Source organism: Peromyscus maniculatus, chromosome 1 (genome assembly GCF_049852395.1).
Source record: "Peromyscus maniculatus bairdii isolate BWxNUB_F1_BW_parent chromosome 1, HU_Pman_BW_mat_3.1, whole genome shotgun sequence".
In the NCBI taxonomy this organism is placed as follows: Eukaryota; Metazoa; Chordata; class Mammalia; order Rodentia; family Cricetidae; genus Peromyscus; species Peromyscus maniculatus.
Genome location: NC_134852.1, coordinates 139,174,480 through 139,190,957, shown reverse-complemented (window position 1 = coordinate 139,190,957; position 16,478 = coordinate 139,174,480). Strand labels below are relative to the sequence as shown.

The 16,478-nt window shown below is 43.7% G+C and overlaps 1 protein-coding gene and 1 pseudogene across 3 annotated transcripts in view; one reads left to right on the top strand and one right to left on the bottom strand.

The window, feature by feature from the left end:
• Positions 1-16,478, top strand: part of Mcmbp (minichromosome maintenance complex binding protein) — a 54,115-nt gene that overhangs the window by 7,271 nt on the left and 30,366 nt on the right. For 2 of the 3 annotated variants that reach the window (XM_076553551.1, XM_076553544.1), the window contains exons 2-4: positions 12,270-12,355; positions 13,028-13,168; positions 13,257-13,298. In XM_076553551.1, coding sequence (XP_076409666.1) covers positions 12,270-12,355; positions 13,028-13,168; positions 13,257-13,298 — 269 coding nt within the window. Of the gene's footprint in view, positions 1-10,300; positions 10,641-12,269; positions 12,356-13,027; positions 13,169-13,256; positions 13,299-16,478 lie in introns of those variants that run through there. The other variant, XM_076553549.1, reaches the window with a different exon arrangement.
• On the bottom strand, positions 1,637-1,736 carry LOC121826953 (U6 spliceosomal RNA; annotated as a pseudogene).

The window sequence follows — 16,478 nt, the reverse complement described above, 5'->3', positions numbered from 1 at the left end:
AGCTTCCAAATCGTGACATATTATTAGTTATGAATGCTTGGCCTTAGCTTAGGTTCTTTTTTTTTTTTTTTTTTATAGCTCTTATAACTTAGCCTGTTTTCCTTTCACTCTTCTTGGAGTCTGGCTGACGGCTGCTTGACTTCTGGCCCAGGTGTGTCCCTCCCTTCCTCCCTGGTTTCTCTTCTTCTCATTCTCTCTTCCTGCCAGCCCCGCCTTTGCAAACTCTCCTGCCTAGCTATTAGTCATTCAGCTCTAGCTATCTACCAGGTGCCTTAGGCAGGCAAGGTGAACAAATGCAACACATCTTTACATAATTAAACAAATGCAGCATGAACAAATGTAACACAGCTTTGCCTAGTTAAAATAATATCCACAACATTTGTGGTTTTGATTTTGGTATTTTTATGGTGTACAACCAAAAACATTATCATTTCCATCATCCCCAAAAGAAACCCCAAGCTTCCCCCCCACACACACACATACACACCTCCAGTGCTCTAACAGCTACCACCCTAAACATATTCTGGACTTTTTTTTTTTTTTATTCAAGTAGAGTCATTTAACATGTAGCCTTTAGGGGCTGCTTTCTTTCATCTAGAATATTTTCAGACTTCATCCATGTTGCAGCATGCATTTTACTGCATTTCTTTTTATGACTGAAAATAACATTCCTCTGTGTGTGATTGTAAAGTATTTTGTTTAGGGACTGATGACTAGATGCTCTTCTAGAGGACCCAGGCTGGATTCCCAGCGCTCACATGGCAGTTCACACCTGTGTGTAACTCCGGTTCTGGGTCTTGAGATGCTCTCTTTTGCGTTCCACAACACTAAGCACACATGGTGTAGAAACGTATATGCAGGCAAAACACTCACCCCAACTAATACATAATTTGAAAGATTTTTGTTTATTTATTCACTCTTTAATGGGCTCTGTTTCATTTCCTGCCTTGAGTGTCTGCCCTGACTTCCTGAATGATGGACTGCAATCAGTAAGATTAATTAAACCCTTTCCTCCCCAAGTTACTTTTGGTCATGGTGTTTTATCACAGCAATAGAAACCCTAACCAAGACACATGCATTCTGATTTCTCCAGATCTTTTTTTTTTTTTTTTTAATATTTTTTAAGAGTCCTGGTTTTTTTTTTTTTGTTGTTGTTGTTTTTAAAGATTTATTTATTATATATACAGCATGTTTGCCTGCAGGCCAGAAGAGGACGCCAAATCTCATTACAGATGTTTGTGAGCCACCATGTAGTTGCTGGGAATTGAACTCAGGACCTGGAAGAGCAGTCAGTGCTCTTAACCGCTGAGCCATCTCTCCAGCCCCGATTTCTCCAGATCTTTTCCTACCACTTAATTTGTTGTTTGTTATAGCCATTTGGGTAGAAGTAAAGTTGTATGCTGCTGTTTTTTTTTTTTTTCTTTTTCTTTTTTTTTTTTTTTTTCTTCTTTTTGGTTTTTGAGACAGGGTTTCTCTGTGTAGCTTTGCACCTTTCCTGGAACTCACTTTGTAGACCAGGCTGGCCTCGAACTCACAGAGATCCACCTGCCTCTCGAGTGCTGGGATTAAAGGCGTGTGCCACCACCACCCGGCTTGGTTTTTTCTTTTTGTAGTTTTGTTTTGTTTTGTTTTTCCTTTAAATATGGAATACTTAACAATTTTGAATGTCATCCTTGTGCAGGGGCCAATCTTCTCTGATTTGTTCCAATTTTAGTATACGTGCTGCTGAAGTGAACATGCTGTTGAGGTTTTTATTTTAATTTCTTCAATAATAAATACCATCTTATGTGTATATATTGGCATTTGGGTATACTCTGAGGATATGTCTGTTGAAAATCTGGGTGTGGTGTCTTGTGCCTGTAATCTCAACACGTGAAAGGCCAAGGGAGAAAGTTTGGTTTGCTGCAGGTCTGTCTGAGGCCAGCCTGAGCTACATAACAGTGCGTTCTAGACTCTCTGTTGAGTCCTTTGCAGTCAGTGAGTAAGTAGGTGAGGCAGTGAGTATGTCGTGTATCCCAGGCTGGCCACGTGCACACTAGGCAACCACTCTGCCAGCCGAGCTGGTCCCAGGCTCTCCCCTTCTTTCTTTCTGAACCAAGTCTCATGCGGTCCAGGCCAGCCTCACCCTCACTGTGGGCAGAGTTTTTAAATCAGCCTTTTTCTTGTTGAATTATGGGAGTTTTGTTTCCTTCTCTCCAGTCCACAAGCATAGCCAGGGATTGAACCGGTCTTTCGGCTTGATAACAGAGGATTCTGTCCCCGCTAGCAATGCCACTATGAATTTTTAATTTTGATAAAGTCCAACTTATTTTCCTTTTGGTTGCTCATATTTTGGGATGTCCTTATATTTGCCCACCCCTTTTTTTAAATAGTGTGTGAGTTAGGGGTCTAAAGTCATTCTTTAGCTGTCGGGCTTTCCCAGTCCCGTTTGTTGAAGAGACTTTCCTTATTATAGCTTGGGCATCTTGGTTGAAAAATCAGTTGATTGCAGCTGTGTGGCTTTATTTCCGAACTCAATGTCTACTCTGTGGTCTCTGATCTTTCTCCACACAGTACTTCTTGACAGCTGTGGGTTTGTGCTGTTTTGTTGTTGAGGGGTGGCGTGTGTGTGAGCGCGTGCGTGCGTGAGTGCGTGCGTGCGTGCGTGCGTGCGTGTGTGCGTGCGTGCATACATGTACATGTCTAGTAGACATCAGAGGACTGGATATCCTGCCCTATCATTCTCCATTTTATTCTCTTGAAGCACGGTCTTACTAGACCCAAAGCTTACAGCTTTGGCTATGGGAGCTGGCTAGCCAGTTCTGGAATCTACCTGTGTCCATTCCCTGTCCTAGGGTTATAGGCTCCCATGGCCATACCCAGCTTTTCTGTGTGCTTGTGATTGAATTCAGATCTTAGCTACTTGGTGAGCTCTGGGTCAGCAAAAGCTCCTGTCTCAAAAAATAACACTTGTTGTCCTCTGGGTTCATACACCTATACCTGAAATCCCAACACTCAGGATGGTAGAAAGAACGCCAGTTTCATGGCTAGCCTCAACAACATAGTGAGACTTTCTAAATCAATAAGAAGTTGGGTGTGAGAGAGGGCTGTGGCTTGGTGGAGCGGATGCTCACTGTGCTGGAGACCCTAGGTTCTGTCTCTAGCATTCTGGGGGAGGGGCAGCTAAGCATTGGCCATTATAATTTAGAGCACCATTCTTATTCTTTATTTTTTTTTTATTTTTATTTATTTATTTTTTTTTGGAGACAGGGTTTCTCTGTGTGGTTTTGGTGCCTGTACTGGATCATGCTCCGTAGACCAGGCTGGCCTCGAACTCACAGAGATCTGCCTGGCTCTGCCTCCTGAGTGCCGGGATTAATGGCGTGTGCCACCGCCGCCTGGCTGAACACCTTATTCTAAAGAGTACTTGCTTGTGCAGTCATTTAAGATTTTTCCCTCCATTTTAGTTTTTGTTACTTATATACACTTTGAACAATTTATTTAGAGCTGTTTTAAGTTCACAGGAGGATTGAAAGGTAGAGATTTTCCGTGTAAGACCTCCCCTTTGTCCAAATGGTAACATTTCCTAAAGAGAAGTGTGTTTGTCACAGTGAAGAGATCCTCCCTGGGCCAATGTGGTGGTTCAAAGTGCTAACTCGATGACCTGAGTTCCATCCCTGGAACCAGGCTAAAGGTGGAAGGAGAAAATGAAGTCCAGAGCAGTCCTCTGGACCCAGATTAGACTCCCAGTAACCACATGGTAACTGTAACTGCCTGTGACTCCAGTTCCATGGGTTCTGATGCCCTCTTCTGACCACTGGCAGCCCCCATGTGGTACACATACATACGTCCAAGCACCACACCTACATATAAAATAAAATGAAGTTATTTAAAAAGTTGTCCCATGACCTCTGCACACAAGGCCCTGCCTCAGCTACATATATCTCCTACATCAGCCTGTTACCGTCCGAAGTCCATAGTCCTTTGCACTGCCAGGCTCGAGTGACAGGAGTGCGTCAGCTTAGTGCCAGCCGTCTTCTGGAGCTGCTCTGGAGTTGGCTTTCCCGCAGCAGTGGATGGAAGCCACTGCTCTGACAGCACGTGCTGCCTAGGCGAAGCACTCTGCTGACCTGCATCCCAGGACTTGTTCTTTACAGAGTAGTCTGGACGCATTCCCTCATCTGCATGTAGTGTGCTCAGTGTTGTGCATTATCACTACACCATAGTGCTTGCTCTCGCTGTGTGAGTGTGCGCACGTGAGTGCGTGTGTCCCTTTTTTTCTGACAGTTTCCTTCATGGAACAGGAAAGGAGCAAGTCTAGCTTATCTTTAATTTTTTTTTGTGTGTGGAGTATGCCTTTGGTTTATTTGAACAGTTTTAGCCAATTTTTTGGCCATCTAGGTTTTCTTCTGTGTGATACTTTACGAATTTTATAACGGTACAATTTGTGTGTTTGTTTGTTTACTTCTGCGATCTCTTGTAAGTTAGTTTTGTGACAGACTCTTGGTGTGGGCCTAGCTTGCAGTTGTGCAGTGACGACTCCTTTGTCCCAGCACTGTTACAGGGCTCTCTCCCTTGTGTATTGCCATATTGCTTTTGCTCCTTTGGAAGTTCAGTTGGCTACATTGATGTTGATAAACTTATAGGCTATTTATTTCATTTCATTGAGCTGTCCTTCTGCTGATACTATACTTGGGGTTTTTTGTTTTTCCATTTTTTTCTTTTTTTGAGACTGGGTGTCATGTAATACAAGCTTGCCTTGAACTTGACCCTCCTGTCTCTCTGCTTAGTGCTGTGATTTCAGGTGTGTAAAGGTGTTCACCACCACCACCGAGTATATTTTAATAAAATTTAAAAATGGAAAAAGCCAAGCATGGTTGGGTGGTAGCGTCACACACCTTTAATCCCAGCACTCGGGAGGCAGAGGCAGGTGGATCTCTGTGAGTTTGAGGTCAGCCTGGTCTACAGAGCGAATTCCAGGACAGGCTCCAAAGCTACACAGAGAAACCTAGTCTTGGGGGCGGGAGTGGGGGGGCAGAAAAGAAAAAGAAAAAGCCAAGTTTAATGGTGAACAATTTTAATCCCAGCACTCAGGAAGCAGAGACAGGTGGATTTCTGAGTTTAAGGCCAGCCTGGGCTACATTGCAAGTTCCAAGCCAGCCAGGAGTATGCACTGATACCCTTTCTCTTTAAAATGAAGAAAAGAAAAAAAAGGAATGGTCCTTTGGCTAGCAAGATGGCTTGGTGGATAAAGGTGAGACCTGAGTTCAATTCCTGGGGCCCACTTAGTAGGAGAGACTTGACCCTTGAAAATTGTCCTCTGAACACACACACACACACACACACACACACACACACACACACACAGGGTTTCTCTGTGTAACAGCCCTGGCTGTCCAGGAACTCACTCTGTAGACCAGGCTGGCTAGAACTCAGAGATCCGCCTGCCTCTGCCTCCTGAGTGCTGGGACTAAAGGCATGTGCCACCACCACCCAGCAACCTCGTTTTAAAATAGTTTTTAAAACTGTCTTAAGACAAGAATAAGAGACACATAGCTTTACAGTAGGTCTGTTCACCAAGAAGATATGACCATATATGCACCAGTGGGAACGCTTCTGAACTCATGCAGACCCTGACGAGCTGGAGGGTGTGGGAACACACAGCCACAGTTCTCACAGCAGCTTCTCACAGCAGCTGGGAAGTTAGCAGAGTTCCTGAAGCTCTGAGAGTGCCCATCAACTGAACAGGCTCCTTTAATGTGCTCAACTCCCAGCCTCAGCACAGGCACTGTCCAAGAGCATATGGAACTTTTGCCAAGATAGATCATTCTGAGTTAGGAACAAGTTCAACAAACCTCAAAGAAGGGAAATCATGTGTATTCAGCAATAAGAAGGGATTGGAAATCAGAAAGATGACAGAAAAACTCACACTTGTAGAACACTTATAAACAGTCAATAGATCAAACAGAAGTCCTTATGAAAATTATTTTCATTTAAACAAAAAATGGAAACGTAAAGAACATTCTCTAAGCACAACCAGAGACATTGCTGTGTGTGTATTTGAAAAGGAGGCTTCAAGCATTGTTTCCATGTATAAAATAAAAAATGAAGACTAAAATCCACTGAGTCACACAGAAGAAAAGAAAGTGATTGAACAGAAATTAAGGATTGAAACAAAAAAGCAAATCAGTGAAACTTTTTAAAGAAGATTTATTTGTTTTATGAATATGAGTGTTCTCTGCGTGTACAACTTTGTCCGACTCTAGATGGTTGTGAGCCCCAGGTGGTTGCTGGGAATTGAATCAGGGTCCTCTGGAAGAGCAGCCAGTGCTTTTAACCACTGAGCCGTCTCTCCAGCCCAACATTTTTTTTTGTTTTCCTTTGAGGCAGCTTCATGCAGTACAGGCTACCTTTGAACTCGCTAGTAGGTGGAGGTGGTCTTACACCTTCTTTCTTCTAACATTCTACTTACTTACTACTGTGGGAAGTTTGCGCATGTTGCAGCGGTGTGCATGTGATGTCAGAGGACAGCTTTCGGAGCCAGCATCCCTCCTTCCCTGAGGCGTTGAGCTCAGCCGATCCTTTGGTAGTGTGCACCTATGCTCCACAAGTCATTTCAGGGGATTCAGTCATGCAGTATGCTCCTCCCGCCTCCACCTCCTGACTGCTAAGATCACCTGGTTTATGCAAGTGACCCAGGTTGTCATGCATGCTGGGCACTACCAACTGAGCTACATCTGCAGCCCCTCTTTGCTTTTTCTTTAAGTATGTGTTTATGGGTCTTGGGGGTCTTGGGGATTGAACCACTGAACTACATCCCTAATATTTTATTTCCTTCTTATTAACAAAATTGATAACCCAAAGAAGACAAATTACCCATACCAGGAATGAGGCAATACCGCTGTAGACTGTGCAGGTAGAAGGATGATAATAGAAGACCTCTGGAGACACATTCAGCAACTTATTTAACATCCTGTTCCTGTAGTAACATACCAAGCTCAGTGGCTTGAACAATATAGATTCATTACTTTACAGCTCTGGAGGCCCGAAGTGTGACACATGAGTATCACTGGAATAAAAGTCAGGTTGTCAGCAGACTTGCATCCCTACCTGGAGGTTCTGAGAGAGACTCTGACCCTTGTCTCTCTGAGTTTTAAAGAGCCTGGCTACCAGACTGGGAAACAGCTCAGTTGGTAAAATGCTTGGTTTACAAGCATGATGACCTGAGTTCACTACCCAGAACTCACAAGGAAAAGCTGGGTTTAGAATGCATGCCCTTAATCCCAGCACTGGGGAGGTGGAGATCGGCAAACCTCTGTGGTTTGCTGGCTAGCCAGCCTACCTACTAGGCAAGTTCTAAGCCAGTGAGAGAGCCTATCCAAAAAAGTGGACAGTGCCTGACAAATAGCACCTTAGGATCTCGTTTGTCCCTTGCACATATGTGCATACATGTGCATACACGTGTGAATGCGTGAGCATATTGCCTGCCCCCTCACGTGTTCCATAAGAGTCTGCCTACATTAAAATGGCTTGGACCTCTTCAGCCTTTAAAACTGACAAATGGTGCCATTTTCCGATCACTCTGACTTGTTTGTCACAGGTTCTTACTGTGTCGTCTGGCTGGGCTGGAACTCCACTGGGCCGCCTCCTCACTGGATACCTAGCCAGCTCGTCACATAGCTCCTCCTCAGTCTCCCTCCTGGGTAGTTTTCTTGTTTCAAGGTGGCTAGTTTTAGACTTCAGTTATGGGGACTGAGCAATGCCAGGGCATTCCGTGTCCCATAACCACGAACTACCCAGCTTGCCTTCTTCTAGCCTCTTACAGAGTCTCCACTGTGCTGTCTGTCTGGATGAACTGGCCTGCTCTAGTTCCCGTACTAAGTGGAACCATCCTATTTGTCTTGTTAGTCTCCCCGAACAAAATGGTTTTAGGCTCTATCTCTACTACTCTTCTTACTTTTCTTATTTCTTTCTATCTCTCTATCTCTCCCTTCCTTCCTTTTTTTTTTTTTTTAATTTATTATGTATACAGTGTTCTGCTTGCATGTTTGCCTGAATGCCAGAAGAGGGCACCAGATCTCATTGCAGATGGTTGTGAGCCACCATGTGGTTGCTGGGAAATGAACTCAGGACCTCTGGAAGAGCAGTCAATGTTCTTAACCTCTGAGCCATCTCTCCAGCCCTTTCTCTCTCTCTTTCTTTCTTTCTTTCTTTCTTTCTTTCTTTCTTTCTTTCTTTCTTTCTTTCTTTCTTTCTTTCTTTCTTTCTTTCTTTCTTTCTTTCTTTCTTCTTTCTTTCTCCTTCCTTCCTTCCTTCCTTCCTTCCTCCTCCTCCTCCTCCTCCTCCTCCTCCTCCTCCTCCTCCTCCTCTTCTTCTCTCTCTCTCTCTCTCTCTCTCTCTCTCTCTCTCTCTCTCTCTCTCTTCACAAAGGAGCACAGGGTAATCCAATGGATAAAGGATATTTGGAGGAAGGGTTTCTCTGTGTAGCTGTCCTAGAACTTGCTTTGTAGACCAGACTGGCCTTGAACTCACAGAGATCCACCTACTATAACCAAGCTTTCTTTGGACCGCCAGCTCCCAAATAAGACAAGGAGACTTTTTATTCATTATGAAAACTTGGCCTTAGCATAGGCTTGTTCCCAGCTAGCTCTTAAAACTTAAATTAACCCATTTATATTAATCTACATTCTGCCACATGGCTTAGTACTGTACATCCAACTTCCTCTGCGTCTTGCTGGCAAATCTCTCTTCCCAGGTTTCTTCCCAGAGTTCCTGTCTTTCCCCGGAAGTCCTACCTATCCTCTCCTGCCTAGCTATTGGCCGTTTGACTCTTTATTAAACCAATCAGAAGGTGCCTTAAGCAGGTGAGGAAGGACAAAGACACATCTTCACACAGTATACAAGAAGATTATCCCAACAGCCTACCTCTTCCTCCCAAGTGCTGGGATTAAAGGTGTGTGCCACCGCCACCAGGCCTAAGGATATTTTTTGAAGCAAAACTAAACATTTATATGCAAAAATAGAAATCTCAACCTAAATCTCATACTTTACATAGAAATTAATTCAGTTGGTCATAGATCTAAGAACAAAACCTGGAGTATGGCACTAAAGTTGTTTCTGTTCTTCAGTTTTTAATTGAATGTGGGGGGGGGGAGGGAGAGAGAGAATGGGGGTCATGCATGTGTGGAGGTCAGAAGACAGCTTGGGGGATCACTTCTCTCCTTCCATCATGTGGGTCCTGGGGATTGAACTATGGTTGTCAAGCTTGGCCCACTTAAGGGAAAATGTTTGGAAACCGCTAAAGAAGATTTGTGTGTTTCTGACAGACTCGGCTCCATCACCATCAGAAACAAATTCCTCTTACTTGGCATCTGTTTAGAGCAGCCGTGTGGTAAATACAAAGGCTTGCCAGACATGTAGGCTGGGGTGGGGGTTAGCTGTGTTCTGTAGATAACTCCGCTCTTCTGACCACCTGGAAGTCACTCCTGCAGGTGTTAGGAGCTGGCCCTTACTATCACACAGCTCCGGGTCTTGCGTCATCAGCCGGTGCTGGCAACTATGTATCTGCCTTTAAAAGCCAGACGTGGACCCCCCCCCACCCCCCTCTCTGTTTCCTCTCTGCTCTGCTTCCCCCACCATCTCTCCCTCGCCCCCAGGCCTGGCTCTCCTCCCTTCTATCCCCTCCTTCCTCCTAATAAAGCTCTTTGTAACTCTGGTAGCTGTGGCCATGGGCCGTGACTTTTCCGCCGGTAACCAGCACCGTTTACCTATAAGCGCAGATAATACTGTATGTGTCGTGGAGAAGAACTGGCTGCCACTTTGGGTGATGAGCCTCTCTGATAGAGAACAACAGACATCTTGTCTCCATATGTACTGCTAGGAGGCTAGAGCATCACTTACATGCTAGTATGATTGGTGTTGAAGGACAGAATTACAATTTAAAGGTTTTTTGTGTGTTTTTTGTTTTTTTTTCTTTGAGATCGGTTCATGTAGCCCAGGCTAGCCTTATACTCACTATATAACTGAGGAACCCTGAACCCCTGATCCTCGTGCCTCTACCTCCCAAATACTGAGGTCACAGCTGTGTCATTTACACCCTCATAAGATTCCCCCCATCTTTATAGTGTTGGGAGTTAGACCCGAGACCTTTTGTGTGTTAGACAACCACTGTCACTGACCCACATCCACAGCCCACTTCAAAGATCTTACTGGGCCTTAGTTTTGATGCTAGAGTCGGACAACACAAAAGCACAGGTTAGCTTATTGCTCTTAGGTTTTGTTTTGTTGCTGTGCTGAGAATTCTAGAATTGGGCAGCATCTTATTCCGTGAGATCGTTAAGATTTTGATAACTGAGGAGAAGAATTTGTTGACTTTTACACAAAGCCTGAAGAGAGCAGACACGAAGGGGAAACGCTTCATTTCCCAGGGGCTTTCCTTGGCAGGCGGGCAGCAGGACTGAACAACTGAGAAACAACTGGCTAGTGCTCGGATGACTGAGGCCACTGCTAGAAAGACTACGAGGAGAACAGCGGATTGCCAGACCAGTTCAAACTGCGCGACTGGGGAATTTGCCTGTGCTTTTCTCCTGGCTTCTTTGAAGATCGGGTAGAAGCTTAGTTCCCTGGTGTTTAGATGACATGGAACTTGAGTTTTTAGCATGGTAACGACATTTGCCTCTTCTAAAACAATGACCTGGAATCTTAACACTGGTCATATTTGACTGAAATCTAATGAAAAGGAAACATCACACAAATCCAAAATTAATTTGGGGTAGGAGGTCTTGCTACAGAGCCCAGGCTGGGATCACAGATACATGCACCACCATGCTCAGGCAAATTTTTATTTAAAGCACTTGGGGGGGGGTGTTGCTTTGTTTGTTTGTTTGTTTTGTTTATTTGTTTGCTGTCTTAGGATTTCTATTGCTGAGACACCATGACCTTATAAAGGAAAACATTTAATTTGAAGTGACAGCTTACAGTTCAGTGGTTCAGTCCATTATCATCATGGCAGGGAGCATGGTGGCATGCAGGCAGACATGGTGATGGCTACATCTTGATCAGAATGCAACAGGAAGTGGACTGTGACTCTGCACAGTATCTTGAACATACATGAGACCTCAGAGCCAACTAACTCCACAGTGACACATTTTCTCCAACAAGACCATCCTCACTCCAACAAGGCCACACCTCCTAATTGTGTCACTTGGGGGCCATTTTTTTTTTCAAACCAGTTGGTTTTGGTTTTTATGTATTTATTTATTTAAACACAGGGTTTCTCTGTATAGCCCTGACTGCCCTGAAACTCGCTCTGTAGACCAGGCTGGCCTCAAACTAATAAAGATCCGCCTGCTTCTGCCTCCCGAGTGCTGGGATTAAAGGTGTGCACCACCGCCGCCAGGCAGGAAAGTATTCCTAACTGACATTGCCACATAGATAGTTGGTTGGATCAGGACCTGCAAAGCTGGCTCAGTGTTTAAGAGCACTTACTGCTCTTGCAGAGGATCCAGAGTTAGTTTCCATCGCTTGTAATTCTAGCTCAAGGAGATATGACGCCCTCTTCTGGCCTCTTTTGTCACCTGTGCTCAAGTGCACATGCCTATACACAGATACACTTACAATAAGTCTTTTTAAAAAGTATTTTAAGTATTATAACAGCTGTTTAGACTTATAGTCTTAAGATTGTTTAGACTTACGGTATTCTTAAGAAACAGTAAAATATTTAGAAGGCAGATGTACATAATGCATGCAACTGTAGTGGGTTAGAAAAGACTTATGAGTGATCCAGCAAATAATAAGACAAAGGGAGCAAAGATGCCCGTGTTCTTTATACTGTTTATGTAGGTTAAAGGCTTCAGATTATTGCCAGATTTCCTTAGTTAGATCCCCAGGAAACAACTCCCGCAAGTTGTTCTCTGGTCTCCTTGCAAGTGTGCGTGCACGTACACACACTAAATAAACAAATGTGATTTGAAAAACTCACCACTTTCCAATACATCAGGGTGTATTGCTATACATAAGAGTATTTTGAGCTGAGTGCTTTATCTGCTGTAGCTTGTGCTGGTCTAGGTGAACCACATACCAGTCCACAGGTGTTGCCTCTCAATTGTTAATGCCAGAGAGCCATGTGGCCAGCAGCCTGGGTTTGTGGTACCAGCACCCAGCAGCAAAGCTCCTTGAATACCTGTGAATGTCTCAGTTGCGCTTGTGTTAACTGTTAAGCTTACATGTTACTGACCTGAACATAATCTGTTGGTCCATGTTGTGCTTTGATGACCATGTTTCTCTTTCAGCCCAAAATGGAGTTAATCCTGACTGGGAGAAGAAAGTTATTGAATACTTCAAGGAAAAGCTGAAGGAAAACAATGCTCCTAAATGGGTGAGCTTACTGCTGTTTACAGGGAGGGAGTTGGCTGGCTGTAGTTTCTCTCAGCAGAGTAGAGACCCTCATGTGATTAGAAGTTCCCAGTACAAGGCGTTGAAAGGCTTTGGTCTGATTCTGTGCTGCCTCTAGGTGGCAGTAAACGACTGTTCCTTTCTGGTAAACCGTGGCTCTGAGAGCGGCTGTCACCTGTGTTTTGTCCCCTCCTAAAAGAATTGGCATGCGTTAATACTCAGAGAACTCATCATAGTGCATGCCTTTCTGTTGATTGAAACGGTTCAGGAATTCTTTGTAGTAGGTGATGTCTACAATCTGGGAGACTGACACTAGAGGATCATGACAAGTTTGGGGCCAGCCTCGACTATTAGTGAATTCCAGACCATTCTGAGCTACCAAGTGAGACCTTGTCTTAAAAGAAAGGAAACAAGAAACAGAACATAGAGAAGGCAGGCGGGAGGGTTGCACGTGCTTTTGGAAGGGAAAACATCCTATTATGGTCAAGTGTTATCACAGGACGGGAAGAATTCAGAGGAAAGGTTTTCCTTCCTCAGCAGTTACGTTAAGCATTGAGAGCATATAGCTTCCGGATAGGGCTAGAGTTTGAATATGTATGTGTTTTACATTTAAGGATGACACCTTTGCTGATTTGCTTGTTTGCTGTCTTTGAAGGTACCATCACTGAATGAAGTCCCCCTTCATTATTTGAAACCTAACAGCTTTGTCAAGTTCCGTTGCATGATTCAGGATATGTTTGACCCTGAGTTTTACATGGGAGTTTATGAGACGGTTAACCAGAACACAAAAGCACGAGTATGTAGTGCTTTCTTCTTAAGCTCTATTTATAATCTGTGATATTAATTATATTTATAGAATACTCTGTCTTTTATTTTGGTTATAGGTTCTTCATTTTGGAAAATACAGGGATATAGCAGAATGTGGGGTATGTATCTTTTATGATATTTGAAACTTTTTTTAGCATGATTTTTTTTTCACCTGAAAAATTCATTTTTCTTTGGTTGGTCTTCAATGTATCTGTCTTGTGTGTGAATGAGTTCTTAAAAATCAGGCAGAATATTTTTTTAATTTGTCTTTACGAGTTTTTCTGACATAATTTTGTCTTTTAAAGATTTTTATCAAGATTGTAAATGACAAGGTATCTATGACTAAAAGCATAGTCTATGATTGTTTAAATGAAAGTGAAAGATTAATTTAGGCTTAACACTTTCTTAAGTAGATATAATTAAATATTTGTAGGGTTTTTTTTTTTGTTGTTGTTTTGTTTTGTGGTGCAGAGGGCACACACCGTGGAGGTCAGAGGACATTCATGAGTCCTGGGGCTCAAACTCAGCTAATCAGGCTGTGCCCACTCAGCTGTCCTGTCACTCTCTCAGGAAAATACAGTGAAATCTCACCCTGTTTTTCTAGGGGGAGGTTGTTTGGGGGTTGTGGGGGTGGGGGTGGTATAGAGATTAAAGAAACATAGGCCTCCTAAAGTGAAGCACGAACTTTACTGAGTTGACCAGTATCCCCAACTTAAAAATACACTTTTTTTTTTTTTTTTTTTTGGTTTTTCAAGACAGGGTTTCTCTGTGTAGCTTTGGAGGCTGTCCTAGATCTCGCTATGTAGACCAGGCTGGCCTCGAACTCACAGAAATCCGCCTGGCTCTGCCTCCTGAGTGCTGGGATTAAAGGTGTGCGCCACCACCGCCTGGCAAAAATACACCTTTTTGTGTGAGGATCTCGCTCTGTAGCCTGCCTGGCCTGGAACTTGTGTCCTCTTACTGGGTCCCCCCAGGTGTTGGGTCTGCAGGGGTGTTACTGCACGCTTGCCTCTACACATGAGTTTTAAAACAGACTTTTCACTGATGGAAAGAAGTAAGGAAAGCCCTCTTCCCTGTCCGTAACAGGGAAAGCACATAGAGAGGATTGGGTGTCATGTAGCTGTGAAAGTCAGTTGAACTTCATTTTGACACCTGCTCAGCATGTGGTGTCTTAGCTGGGGCTGTGAAGTTTCTTTTATTTTCACAGACCATTAGCATAGCTAAATAAGCCAGACAGTTAATAATGTCTCCTGTCATTTGCTTTATGTTTTTCCTGTGTTTTCTGTTGAAACACAGACCCTAATAGTCAGTTGTTGGGAAGGAAATAAGGATTCCAGGCAGGTCAGTAGGAAGATGTAGCAGGAATGTTAAAAGTTCTTATTAATAAAATCAAACCCGAGGCGAGTTATTGGGGTCCATGCTGGTAGATCAGAGAGACAGAACAAGCCACAGCTATCTCACCTTGCCAATTCCTCAGCTGGTCCTGTTTCCTCAGACTGGAAGCTTCTGTGTCCTCATCCCAATGGCTCTCAGCTGAACTGCTGCTTCAAAGCTTGAATGCTTAACCAGCCAAATGCTGAACCAGCCAAATGCTTCTAGTTTCTGGTCCTCACGCCTTATATATCTTTCTGTTTTCTACCACCACTCCCTGGGATTAAAGGCTGGCTTTCTGGGATTAAAGGCGTGTGTCACCATGCTTGGCTATTTCCAATGTGGCCTTGAACTCACAGAGATCCAGAGGGATTTCTATCTCTGGAATGCTAGGATTAAAGGTGTGAGTGCCACCATTTTCTAGCCTTTGTATCTAGTGGCTGTCTGTTTTCTGACCCCAGATAAATTTATTAGAGTACACAATATTTTGGGGAACACAATACCACCACAGGAAGATGAGGCCTCTGTTGTTACCTTTTTGGGGTCTAGTTCTATGCTTTATGGATCCAGAACTTTTTCGCTCCATCAGCTTTTGGGGGGCTTTTTACTTTTTGTTTACTCAGATCTCCCAAGAATTGATGGCTGATGCTAACTAATACAGCTACTTATAAGTATTAGTACAATTCTGAAGAATGCTCCTACCTAGTGAATCAGTGCTCTGGTTTAGTGGGCTGATGAGACGGAGCCCACTCTAACTGAGGAGCTGCAGCAGCTTCTGACGGAGACCCAGAGTCATGGACTCTCTTGACCACACACACACACATACACACACACGAGGAGCTTCAGGCTTTGTTTGTGTCTTTTTCCATAAGACAAATATGATGCCAAGTTAATGGATTGACTTGATTGATGCTTCCTTAAGGAGTCCTAATGCATTGGTGATTATATTACTATTTAAGGTTTCCTCCTCAGTGTACAGTAGCATAAACTGATAAGTCAGTAATCTTGGCATGACACAGCCACAGACTCAGAGTTTGTGTCTGCCAAATAAAGTCTTAAATGAATGAATGAGACCTTGCCCTTAGAAAGAAAAAAAGGCAACAAACTTGGTTTGAAGGTGGAGAACATGGCTGAGACAATGGAATGCTTGCCTAACATGCATGAGCGCTGGGTTCAGTTCCTAGCACCTAGGAAACAGATCAGAAATTCAGGGTCATCCTCAGTACAGAGTGAGTTTGAGGCCAGCCTGGGATACATAAGACTTTGTTTCAAAAACAAAACAAAAAACAAAACCAAAAAATTTTCTAGCTTAAATATGAGTAAGATATATAATACATGTGTGAAAATGATGTGGTGAAACTGTTGATTTTATGTGTGTGTGTGGGGGGGGGCTTTTCAAGACAGGGTTTCTCTGTGTAGCTCTCGCTGTCCTAGAACCTGCTCAGTAGACCAGGCTGACCTCGAACTCACAGAAATCTGCCTGCTTCTGCCTCCTAAGTGCTGGGAATCGAACCCAGACCATCATACCCAGTAAGCAAGGACTCTTGGCATGGAGCTCATGCTCTGTTTTAAAAGGATTTTATTTCCTAACTAGGGTACTGTGTATCATGGCTTTGAGGAAGGCATTGTTTTGGCTGTTGTGTTTGAAAAGATTTCCCTTGGTTTTGTTTTTTAAAACGATAGCTCAAGGGTTTGGGAGACACTCCGTAAAAGCAATTTCTGCCAAGCCTGAGGACGTGAGTTCAGTCCCTGAACTCCACAGGTAGGAGGAGAAGACCAGCTCCTGCAGGCTGTCCTCTCCCTTCCATACGTAAGCCACTGCGTGCTCATGTCCCTCCTACCCCCACACACAAGGAAAGAATTGAATAAATACAGTAAAAGTGAAAGTTGGAAAGCTGGATGTAGTGGCTTACTCCTGGAATCCCTGA